Source organism: Gekko japonicus, unplaced genomic scaffold (genome assembly GCF_001447785.1).
Source record: "Gekko japonicus isolate JY-2015 unplaced genomic scaffold, Gekko_japonicus_V1.1 scaffold798, whole genome shotgun sequence".
In the NCBI taxonomy this organism is placed as follows: domain Eukaryota; kingdom Metazoa; phylum Chordata; class Lepidosauria; order Squamata; family Gekkonidae; genus Gekko; species Gekko japonicus.
Genome location: NW_015168072.1, coordinates 243,088 through 255,110, shown reverse-complemented (window position 1 = coordinate 255,110; position 12,023 = coordinate 243,088). Strand labels below are relative to the sequence as shown.

Below are 12,023 nucleotides of genomic sequence, written 5' to 3'. Positions count from 1 at the left end.
GGGCTTCGGCCTGCCGCCTCCCTGTTTCCCAAAGTGGACTTAGAAAGCTCCTTGGTAGCTGATGTAATCTGTAGAGAGAACTCCTTTAAGTCGCAGGGGTAGGGAACAGGGTGAGCGAAATGTGGAAGAGTTGGTAAAGAGATAAGGGAAATTGTACAGAATATTTATAAAGTATGTATGGGGGGGGGGATAGATCTATCTACGATAGACAGACAGACAGACAGGATTTTTCACATTCCACTTGTATGGGAATGCCTGTAAAATGTTTTAAGGCACCAAGCTATTGTGTGCGGGCTCCCAAGCGCTGAAACCAAAGGGATTGAGCAACTGACTTTTTGTATTCCTACAGTGCAATCCTAAACAGAGTGACATCTTTTTAAGATCACTGGCTTCTGTTTAGGATCGCGCCGCGAATCGCCTCGGCTTCTCTCGCACATGAAATCAGCTGGTGGGGTTTTTTTTGCTGTATTCTGGGGATATACGAATGTACGGGGGAGGGGGCTTTTCGGTTTAAAAGAAGTCACACCCTCTCCCCTGTTTCCCCACCACTTACACCTTTTTTGGGGGGGTCAACCTGAGAGAAAAGTCAAGGAAGGAACTGGATAGGCTCAACTCTGCCCGCACTGTTTGGTGAAGTTTCTGTTCTTCCGAATAAACAGGTTAACTTACTGTTGTGTGGGGTTTTTTTTCCAGGGGTGGTCGTCCCACAGAAGCAGCGACCAGTAATTGATGCCTTACCGTTGTATCGAGTCCCTCTTTAATATTCACATGAAAAACTAGTGGGGGGGGAACAGTAGCTACTGTTTTGTGTAGCAGTCTTTCTGTACGGGTAACGTCTATATTTATGCGGGCAGGGGACATCAGTGTCTTCGCTGCAGCCACAGGTTTTCCGATTTATCTCCACCACGAATCGCACCTGTGATTTTCTGAGTAACCTGACTTGAAATGGAAAAGCCTACAGAGACTACATTCCCCCGCTACACCGTCGTCCTGAATCTCAAGCCCGGGGAAACCTTCTGCGTAACTCCAAAGTTTTCATGTATTATTTCTTAATAAAAATGCATCGCTTTTACGGATTCGCTGGTCTGGTTTACTGGAAGAGAACGGAGACAGTCCGGCCAAGCCGGGAAAATACCTGGAGCCTGAATTTAAGATCATTGCTGAAAGCCTTTCCCCCCCAACACTTTCCTCTTGCACCGTAATTCTGGTGCTTGGCTCGATCACAGGTGAAGCAAATACGTTGGCCTAACTAATAATAAGAAAATCAGTAACAAGAAGGCGTACACCAACCATTTGGAGGTTGGTGATGTTGGTGTGGAGGAGATATGCCCTCCGATGACCAAACGCTTTGGCGCTCCACCACCCTCACAGGACACGTTTATGCTCCTAAAAGCACATTTTGATTTTGAGCTAGTTTGGGAAACTGCTGGTATTTATGTCCTTCTCCTCTGCTTACTCCATTCCTTTCCGATTCCCTTTTCCGGAAAAGGGGGGGGGGGAGAAAACGCCATGTGGATTTCTGCGTGTTCCGAGGAAACTCAAGATTTTTTGCTTGTGCTGGAAAGCCCAGGGCCGGAGAAACGACCCATACGGTTGCATCAATCCCTTGGGGGGGGGGGAACCTCGAGAAATATGTCTATATTGGCGCACACCTACACACCCTGTCGCTCCCGTCTCCCCCCCCCGTCCTTTCTCCTGGAGTCGACTCAAAAGAAGCTTCTTTCCGAAAGAAAAACGTACGTCCCGCTGTTTCCTGGACCCAGTTGCAGGGATGGGAAGAGAAACGAGCGAGAAATGAGGGGTGGGGGGCTGAATAAGACTACCCCCCCCCTCAATTAAAAAACGGGACTCTCCCCGCAGAGCCGCGTAGAGAAAACTAGGAGCAGGAAGAAGAGGACTAATAAATATTGGGGAGATTTATTTATTTATTTCCCGAGGGTCGCTTCCATGTGGGGTGGGGGGGGATGTCTCGGCAAAGAGGGAGAGGGGACGAGAGAGAGGGACACGTCATAAAAGGAGTTGAAGGAGAGCGAGAGCGCCATCCTCTTTCTCCCACCGCCCCCCAACAACTTTCCCCTCCCCTCAAAATCATTTACATCCCGTCTCCCCACGGCGGCGTCCCCCAGGCCCACCCACCCCCAAACAGACACAGACACGCGCTCGCCCCCCTCCCCGGTCTCCAAGGCGACTCACCTGTGCTCCTCATCCAGGGGTATATCCGCAAGTTGTTTTCGTGCCTCAAGTCCGCGTCCCTCTGCTCGCTTTTGTTGCAGCTGCCTTTGGACGCGTCCCCCGGACACATCATGGAGAGGTTCTGCTCGAAGGGGGAACAGTGCATGTTGAACGAGCCGGCTTCCAGCCCGTAGCTGCCGGAATACATGCCGGGGCCTTGGGGGTGCATGCCGCCCCCGTTGGGGTACAAGCCAGGCATGGAGGCGGCGAAAGAGGCCGTGGAACCGGAGCCATACCCGGCGCGCGGAGCGTTGGAAGAGAATGCGCAAGAAGTTTGCTCGGAAAACACTCCGGAGGGGAAAACCGAATTTGCGGCCTGATATTTAGAAAATAAAGCATTCGCATAATACAATGAACTCATAATCTGGCCGGGTGATTTGTAGGCCGGGACGTTTTAGTGTCGGTTTTACGAGGTACCGTGATATATTACGGAATTAGACTCCAGATTTACACCAAAAAGGAACCCCTTTTTCCTCCCTGTGGCCATGTGACTCCGGGCCACGTGATCCGGGCGCCGCCAATCGGCGCCTAGCTTCCTCCCTCCCTTCCACCTCTTCCCCCTCTCACTCCCGAAGCTTTCCCCCTTCTGATGTGGAAAAGGGGCAAAACAGCCCCCAACACCAACCTCAACACTGGGTGTGTGAACTACCGGTTGGGGTTTATAAAACGGGATGCATTATTGATGGTGGGAGGCAAAAAGAAAAAAAATCCCCGAGACCTGGGCATGGAAGGAGAAGAGATGTGCGCCGAAGCCACCGGTGATATCAGTTCCTCAAGACAGGCGCTGGCAGGAACACAAGGGGGGGGGGGCGAGCAGAGGGAGGACGGGGAGGTTGCTAAGAAAGAGGGCGAAAAACAAACCCAGGAGGAGAGGAAAGAAGTCGGATGAGGACGGAGGGGATCGGGAGGTGCCAGAAGTTCTCCCAGGCAAGCCAGCCCGTCTGGGATACTAAACGAGCTCTTGCGCACCCCCTTCCACTCCACTCCCCTCCCTAGCGACTTGGCGTTTTGGAGGAGAACTTCCCGCGGGATGGGACCCAGCTTGCCTGGAAGACACAGCAACGCCGCGGTCCTGCTTGGATTGAGACTCGGGGCCGTTTCCTCTCCGTTCCCATCTCCATCAGTCCCTGCCGCCATTTAATAAGGCGCGGAGGGGCAGCGCCTTACCGAGACATCTATCCCGCCATATTCCGCGGCCTCTGGCCGAGTATCTTGGCCTCTGTCACGTCCTACGGGCTCTGGCGCTGAGTTTCTCCTCTCCTCCCTTCCAAGGGACTCCCCACCAGTGTTCCCTCTAAGCTGAGTTAGTGTGAGCTACCTCATAGTTTTTTAGCCTTTGGCTCACACATTTTTGTCTTAGCTCAGGAAGGATGGCTCCAGAGCAAACTGATTTATGCAGCAGCCAAGTCGCTCGCTCACAACTTTAATGCCAGTAGCTCACAAAGTAGAATTTTTACTCACAAGACTCCACAGCTTAGAGGGAGCATTGCTCCCCACCAACACTCCCACCCGCAACCCAGTGATACTTCATATATCCCCCCCCCTTTCCACTATCAGCGCCCCCTCCCTTCTCAGCGCCACTGAGCTCCATCAGTAATTTATTCCACAGCCACAGGCGCTGAGGCTCGGAGCTGGCTGTCTCTCTCTCTCTTTCTTTTTTCCCCTCCTGGTGGCGGAAAGGGAGGGGGGGTGAGAGGAGGAAAGATTACAACAGATCTCTATTTAAGCGTGTCAGCTCTTCTGCTGGACTCAATTACAGCGAAGAGGAAAATGTGACCAGCTGGTGACTCCGCTTTCTGCTGGGGAAGCAGAGATGGCTTCCAATAAAGGAAGAGAAAAAGGGAGGGGAAAGGGAAGGGAAGGGGAAAGAAAGGAGAAAGGGGAGAGGAAGTAAGGAAGGAAGGATGGAAGGAAGGAAGGAAGGAAGGAAGGAAGGTCCAGCGAGCCATGGAAATGTGCAGGTTGCACTGAAAGTTTTCAGGGCTAGGCAGCAACCAGGGGAGGGGGCAAGAGAGGGAAGCTGTTTACAACCCGTGGTCCTAGGAGGGCAACCGCATGACTCTGAGAGATGGGGTGATGAAGACCCCACAGGAACTCAGGAGTGGGTAGAATTCAGTAGCTTCCAAACACATGCACACCTGCAAACAGATACAAGTTGTTGGGTTTGGGTTTTAGTTTTTGCTGAAGGTAAGAACATCCATTCGGCCTGGAAAGGTCATAGAAGAGCTGTTGATACCCTTTCCCAACACCCAGCGCTTCCCCCACCCCACCCCCCAGTCCGCATTTAAGGTGCATTTTTCACCACCACCACCCCACCCCTAAGTTTCTTCCGCGTCCTTCCAAAAGCTCTCTGGGATAACAGTAGGTAGCCAGTGTCGTTTTGGTGTTTTGTTTTGTTTTAAAGACAGAATTCTTCCCTTCAAGACGTCCCGGAGAAACTTTTAAAGTCAGACGAAGAAAGAGCCGTGTCACGAGAGCAATTGTGACTTGTAAACTTTATTGTAACTCCTTTCTTCCGCTGCTTCCAGCTTCAACAATAGAACAAAGTGAAGAGGACAAAATATAGCATTAGTTTCCCCTCCCCCCCATAAAGTAATTCACGTATACAGTATACATTCTCTCTTTTTTGTTGTTGTTGTTCACAGTAAATCTAAGAGGAAAGAAGGGGGGAACCCAAGGGGGGTGGGGGAGGGGGGGAAGCACTTTTTACAACTTGTTCCACTGTGCGCATGCTAACTAAATAGGGGGGGAGAGAGAGAGAGAGAGAGAAAGAGAGAGAGAGGGGCTCTCTTTTTTTCCTTTTTAAGACGGACATTTAAAGAGACAAACGCATAAACAAAAGCAAACTCGGAAGCCAAAAGGAAGGGAGTCAACTCTCGAAATAAAGGAAACAACTACATCAGAAATAGGCAGTTTCATGTTGTCGGGGGTGTATGTTTTCAGAGCTACCTCCACAACTGGAGGGGGACAGAGAGAGAGACAGAGAGACAGAGACAGAGGAAACAAGGGGTTAGTTTTCAAAGTGCTCTAACACGATTTTCATGCGTTCCCTATGTTTTGGAATGAGCAAGACGCCTTCAGAAGCGCGCAGGGCCGTCCAAAGTAGAGTTATACATTTCCAAGCCCATTGACTCCAGTGGGCTTTAGACAGCTGCAACTCTGCTGAGGACGGCACAGTCGGTACAGAATGTTCACAGATGCTCTTACGGGGCTGAGAGCATCCCTCTTGCCCCACTGAAGGGGAGGGGGAGGGGGAGACAGGAGAGGGGGAGGGGGGAGAGAGAGAGAGAGAGAGATCATCTTCACAGTCATGGTTAACAGAAACTATCTGCATTACACTAATACTAATTCTTAACTGGCAAGAAAACGGGAAAAAAATATCAACAAAGCTAAAAAGACCCCAAGATTTTTTTCTTCTTCTTCTTTAAATATAGATATAGTTCATTGTATGTATCAAAGGACAATCAGAAGTAGACGCTCACAGCTATATTGTTTTACAGCAACGGAAGGGGAGGGAGACCCCCTTCCCTAAGCAAATTCCCCCCCCCTCCCCGCCCCGCACAACACCCGGCTGGCAAGAATGGAAGGACCAGAGGGGCTTTCTGCGGCTAGCCTGTCCCTTGGCTTTCCCAAGCGCCTATTTCTTCTCCCCGGTCTGTGCTTCGCCGCCCTCGTCCACCTCCTGCGCCCTTTCCATTTTCTGCTTCTTCAGCTCCTCCTGTTCGCATTTGCTGCTCGGGAACTTATCTTTGTTGTTCTCCTTTTTCCACTTCATCCTCCGGTTCTGAAACCAGATTTTCACTTGCCTCTCGGTCAGTCCCAGGGCGTGCGACACCTCGATCCGCCGCTTGCGGGTCAGGTAAGGATTAAAAAGGAACTCTTTCTCCAGCTCCAGGGTCTGGTAGCGACTGTAAGTCTGCCGTCCTCTCCTCCGTCCAGCGGCTGCTGGGGTGTTGCAAAGGGGGGGGGGCGGCAGGAGGAAGGTGGGAGGGAGAGAAAAGGAGGGTTGAGAAGATACATAAAAACAGTTTCGGGGGCAGAGAGGGAGCGGGGGAGAGGAGGGACCGAAACACACACACACACACACAGGCGCGCACACACACAAAGGCAGGGAAGGAACTGCCCTTCTATAATATTACAAAGGGGAAGGTAATTATCCGGGAGGCAGAGGGAGAGAGAGGCGAAGAGGACCACATATGCGCTCCAGCCCCCCAGCCGCCAATACCACCCTGGGTTGGTTTTTGTTTTTTTGTTTTGTTTTTTGAAAGAAAATATTGCTCTTCCCCTTCCTCGTCCCCCCCCCTCCGTCCAAGACTGTCATTTTCTCCCAAGCACCCTCCCCTCCCCAGCACCCTCTTGGCCAGACCAGTCCTCCAGAGTGTCCCGGGTGGGGGTGGGTGGGGGGAGAGAGAGGCACACACAGAGACACACAGAGAGAGAGAGAGAGAGAGAGAGGTCCGGTTCTCCCCATTCAGAAGAAAAAGGGTCCCTTTCAGGGTAATGAAGCGATAAAGCTATTGAGAAGTGCAAAAGTTTACGCTAATAAAACAGTAAAAAAGTAACCGGGGGTTGGGGCCCGGGAGAGGGAGCGGAGGGGGGAGACAGTGGCAGAGGTGCGGGGGGTGGGGTGGGGAGAACGGAGGGCGAATTTGTTTTATGGGTTCAGGAAATGCCTCGGCGGTGGCCGGGCGGCCGGCCCTCTCAAAGATGCCTCCTCACCTTGCGGTCGCATCCAAGGGAAGAGCTGCGTGGGCGAAGGGCTCTGCTCGGGATTGTCCGCGTCCTCTCCCAGCCCGGCGGAGGCGAGCTTGCAATCCGGATACTGCACTAGGTCGGAGTCCTGGGCGCCGAAGAGGCTTTGTCTTTGCAACGGGTCATAGCCGTAGAAATTGCCCGGGTCCCCGTGGCACGCTACGGCGCAGGGATTCTGTTGGTAAGGGGAGCTGGACAGCGAAGACGCCCCGTGGTAGAACTCCTGGATTTGGGTGGGGTGCTGGAAGGTGCCCCCCGTGCTCGGCCCGTACACGACTGTAGGTCTCCCTCCGAGCTCCTGGGCGAACCCACAGTCGTAGAAGTTGGGGCGCAGGGAGTCTCCGGTTTTGTACTTGGAGAACAGGGAGTTGACGAAGTAAGAGCTCATTTTAATATAAATAGCTTATTTTAAATAGATAAGAGACGGAAGGTTACGAGGACGGGGTCTATCGACAGCCACAGGATCGGAGGCAAGCGAAGAGATGCTAACCCAAGACGCTTTGTGATTTCCAGGGATATGTACAGATATACATAGATTAAAAGGAAAAAAAATCCCAAGGATTGAGTCAAAACTCTTTGCCACAATGCATGGTAGCGGACTCCTGTTTTTATTGTTGTTTGAGGTGATTGTTACTCCTTTCTGTCTTTCTTTCTGGCGCTCTGTCTTTCCCTCTCTCTCTCTCTCTTCTCCTTCTTCTTTTTTCCCCTTCTTCTTGTTCTTCTTCTTCAACCCCCCCTGAAAATTTAAAAAAAATAATCCGGCACTTAAAAAAAAGGAGTTCTCGCTTTACATTTCCAAGGAGAGGTGCCAGTTCATAAACAGTTTTCCGTGATTTACTTCGGAGCAAATGAGTTTGTTCATATTTCGCAGTGTCTTTTCTGGATCATTTGCATCTATTACGGAACCCTCATCCTATTGGTTTCCACGTACTCCACACGGACTCTGTTCAGCCTGCGAGTAGAAAGGCGAGTGAGACGAAGGAGGAGAGAGAGAGCGAGCGAGCGAGAGAGAGCGCGCAGAGAGAGAGAGAGAGAGAGAGAGAGAGAGCGAGGGAGAAAGAGGGGGTGGGGTGGGGTAAATATAGAGATTAAATATGCTAAACTATCTACGTTAATGAGATATCTCTCGCCCCACGACAAATCATCTACCTAAGCCCACCCAAAAGATTGATATTTGGGGAGGGCTGAAAAATTAAAGAGAGACTTTGCTCCTATCGTTAATTTCCATTTTATTTTTTTTAATTTTTTTTTAACGAGGCAGTTTTAGCCTTTGGAAAATGTCAGGGTTGCTTTGGAAAACTGTAAAAAGAGGCCGGATTTAATTGCTACCCGTTTTTTTCTAAAAGCCTCCTATAAATGTAATTGGTATTTTAATACCGAGTTATCAAATCGTACGGCGTCCTGTAGCCGCAACATATTTTAAAACAAACGAGGTAGTCAGATTTAACATTTTAATGATCAATTTCCTTATTATTGATAAAGGTTTAACTATCAGCTCACAAAAAAGGGGGGAGAAAGAAACGGCCCATTTGTAACCAAGGTGGGGGGGCAAAGAGGGGGGCCGTAAACTGTTTAACAAACTATAAAGCGCCATAAAATCTGGGAGGGGGAGGGAGAGAGAGAGGAGAACGCGGAAATAAATAAATAAATAAATAAAACACCCGGAGATGTTCTTGCTGGGTTATATCGCACTACATAAAAAGCTGTTAAATGGTTTTTACGAGTTCTTTTCCTCTACTGCTATAAAAGCCCCGCCTTCGATTGGCGCCTTAACTCCATTATTGCAAGATGTTGGGGTGTCAATACTGAATTAAAATGATTATAGTTTTTCATATATAACATTGACTTTTCGGCTCTCTCCTCTCTCCCCCCCCCATCTCCACCCCTCCTGTTCTCTCTCCTCCCTCCCTCCCTCCCTCCCTCCCTCTCTCTGCCCCCCTCCCCGCGTTTCTCCTTCCACATCGGAGAAGAAGATGCGGACTCGTCTCGCCCGTCGCCTCCAAAACGCCACATTGAGGGGCATTCCGAACCCAGCCTTCCAAGCCACCCGTTCTCAGCCTCGCCAGGGGCCCTGCCCGGCCAAGTTGGGACCACAGGGTGGTTTTAGCTCTGAGGGTTGGGGGGGGGTTTCTCCCCTGAGAAGCTGAGAAGGGGCAGAGGGGGGGGGGCTTTCTATTTTACTGACGTTTGTCAAAGTTGCCTTCCGTTTTTTAGCATGCTAACTCGGCAATTTCACCCGTGAGAAACACACAGGGGGGGTGAATCCGAGGGACCCTTTTAACGCAGTCAGCAACTGTTACCGATACGTTTTTCACAAATGATAATAATAATAATACTTCGGAGCTTCTCTCTCCCCCCCACTACCTACCCAACCACCCACCCCTCCGCCAGCCTCGGTCTCCCCAAGAGGTTCCTGTCCCGCTTCAGATACTTTCTCTGCGGAACCATGGAACTGAAGAGGGGGCACTTCGGACCCTCTCGGAGCCCTCTTGTTGTGTGTGGCCGCGCGTCCCTCTACTGGCTAAGCACTCCGGGGCCCCAGAATCACCCCAGGAGCCTATGTTCTGCTTACACCCCCCAAAGGTTGATTCAGACGAGATCTGAAACTGAAAGGCCTCCTCGAAGGAGACCCAAACAAACATAGCTCTCATTTCAGCAAAATGTTTCAGGATAAATCACTTGGAAGAGTTACTCTTAGCGCAGACCTTGAGCTAAGGGAAGGAAGGAAAGAAGGAAGGAAGAAAGGAAGGAAGGCCTGCCCAAATTTACTTCTTTTTAAGTAAGCTCTATTCTGTTTTATTTTGGATAAAGCAGCTTCTATCGAACTGCTTTCTCCACTTGATCGAACGTCTCTACGCAGCCGGCGATGCCTTGAATGAGAGCGTTTGGGGTTTGTTTGTTATTCAAAAAAGAATAAATTTAAGATTTTCTTTTATCGTCTCCTTACCGTCCACCGAGCAGAATAAATGGTGGTCGTTGGCTGTCGCTTTTGTTTTAAAATGTTTGGTCATCACTACCCACAAATCCACCGCATCACAACTGACCCTTAACCTTGCGTTCCTTCCCTCCTTCCCATTACCATCGAAAAGTTCCCAATACTTCTCTAAGACGATTCCAGAAAGAAAGGGGCGACTTCTCCGCCCCATATACACCACTGCTTGCGCCCATACAATTTTGTTACCACCAGACCCCAAATAAATAATAATATATAATAACCAGACAGTTTAATGTAAACATACAGGCACCATTGAGAGTCACAGACGTTTAACATTCTAGTATATATCCAACATACCAACCCGAGTATTGTTAACAACAACATGGTATATTGTGTGAGTATGTGTTTGTGTGTGGTGTGTGTAGGGAGAAAGGGCGATAGGAGGAAGAAGGTGTCTCGGAAGTGAACATTTTCTCTTAACTAAGGGCAGAGAGGTTTAAGGCATAACGTGTTACTAAATACCCACCCAATGGATCAAGAATCGGCCGCCGCCTTTAAATCATCTGTGTACAGTAGCCGGGATCTCCGACGAAAGGCAAATGTTTCTGTTATAAAGGGGGAGACGAAAGCCACGAGAGAAAGTGGGAACATGATTTACAAAGACCCAGTGGAGGGAAAAGATTTATTAGGAAAGCTTCCCCCCCCCAACTTGGTAAACTATAACTTCTCATTACTTTATGAGTCCGTGAGGTTTTGTCCGTTTGTTTGTTTGTTTTTCGAGGGCTGGGTATTAATTCGCCTCCAACTCCTTCTGGTTAAAGGGTGCCGGCTTTTATACAGTGTAGAACTGCTTAATTTTTCCTCTTTGGATTGGGCTGAGAGGGGAGGGAAAGGGTGTGTGTGTCTTTCTTTGCCTTGGTTAACTGCTGCTGTCGAACAGGTTTCTTGCTGGGGAACAAAACAAAAAACGTTCTATCGAATTCCAACGATCCCTTGTACATGCGGCCCAAATATTTCTAACAGAACCCGGAAGCTTTGGACAGAAAATCCTTTATTAAAATGAGATTCCCGGCCCCAATTTTCTCCTTTCTGGTGATGTGATTTCCCCCCTTCCCCTCTGAACAATTGAAACGCGCTTTTTCCCGATAATGCCCATTGATTATCATGTGGAGCGGGGAAATGGAAAGAAAAAAACCTCAATACAAAGTGGGTGAGTGGGTGCTTTAGAAACAGATTTCTGGAAGTAAAACTTGCTGGTCTCTGTGGCTTAGATCAAGCGGAGCTTTTCAATGGATCCTGGGGGGGGGGCATATTCCTTTCGGTTTTCCCGGCACGCCGAAAGCCCCTTTCTTCCAGCTCCCTTGGATGTTTACAAACACACGGCACCCAGAAGAAGACATGTGCTTGGACTGACCCGCAGTGTGTGGGTCCTCCCCGAAGCGGCGAGCATCGATCTGCAGCCCTCCCAAGGATTTAAGTATTTCGAAAGCCCGTCGATTATTTAGGGACATGGTTTCCCGTGCTGTTTGGAGGGCCCCAGCCAGATGCAACGGGGTGCGTGTGGAATAAACAGCCTCCTGGCCTAACCCCACCAGTTCGATGATCCCTCCTTGCTGCCTGTCCACAGAAATTTTTGCAAAGATATATAAGAATCGCAGGCCTTTTTGATTTTGAACCCGCCCCACAGAAGCGGAGGCGCCAAACGAGGCTCCTAAAACTATACTGCTCGGCTATTAAACGGGGTCGTTGTTCCCCTGCTTTCACGCCCCCCCCCCCCCCCCCCAAACACTTATCCACGCGCACAGGCTTCGTCAAGCATCAGATGTCCACAATGTCCCCTCTAAATCGTGTCTTTACAGCCCCTTTGAAATCAATAGGAACTCCGCAAGATTCATGTCAAGGTCTCTTGCGCAGGAGAACTTCCCGCTGCATCTGTGCATCAAGTTTCCTACGGGGAAGGGGGACGTTCATCGTCAAAAGAAATAGTTAATAGAACCTCTTTTTTTAAAAAAAAAAACCCGTTGAAAAATCGCCACAGTAAACCTTATATTTTATGCCGGACGGATTTATTCACAATGGTTTTGAACAACCGTTCAGTTTATTG

The 12,023-nt window shown here is 49.9% G+C and overlaps 2 protein-coding genes across 3 annotated transcripts in view; both read right to left on the bottom strand.

Annotated features, from left to right (window-relative positions):
* The window catches only part of LOC107113309 (homeobox protein Hox-B7-like), a 4,685-nt gene extending 2,025 nt beyond the window's left edge, over positions 1-2,660 (bottom strand). Inside the window, exon 1 of the mRNA XM_015414626.1 lies at positions 2,194-2,660. Within this exon, the coding sequence (XP_015270112.1) occupies positions 2,194-2,593 (400 nt within the window). The 5' untranslated portion in view covers positions 2,594-2,660. The remainder of the gene's footprint in view (positions 1-2,193) is intronic.
* Positions 2,661-5,869: 3,209 nt separating this feature from the next.
* On the bottom strand, positions 5,870-7,495 carry HOXB8 (homeobox B8). Of its 2 annotated transcripts, none has more exons than XM_015414623.1 (2): positions 6,952-7,495; positions 5,870-6,177 (listed from the first exon to the last, which is right to left on the bottom strand). In XM_015414623.1, the coding sequence occupies exons 1-2, from the start codon at positions 7,370-7,372 to the stop codon at positions 5,870-5,872; spliced, it is 729 nt and encodes a 242-aa protein (XP_015270109.1). In that variant the 5' UTR covers positions 7,373-7,495. The 2 variants fall into 2 exon arrangements, with proteins under 2 accessions (XP_015270109.1, XP_015270110.1); XM_015414624.1 differs by having other exon boundaries at positions 5,870-6,174.
* Between the last annotated feature and the right edge of the window lie 4,528 nt (positions 7,496-12,023).

Bases quoted from the DNA above. Each gene is read 5' to 3' on its own strand.
- HOXB8 (XM_015414623.1), bottom strand. From the start codon at position 7,372: ATGAGCTCTTACTTCGTCAACTCCCTGTTCTCCAAGTACAAAACCGGA. The intron at 6,178-6,951 runs GTGAGGAGGCAT...GCAACACCCCAG, and splicing joins CCCTTGGATGCGACCGCAAG to CAGCCGCTGGACGGAGGAGA.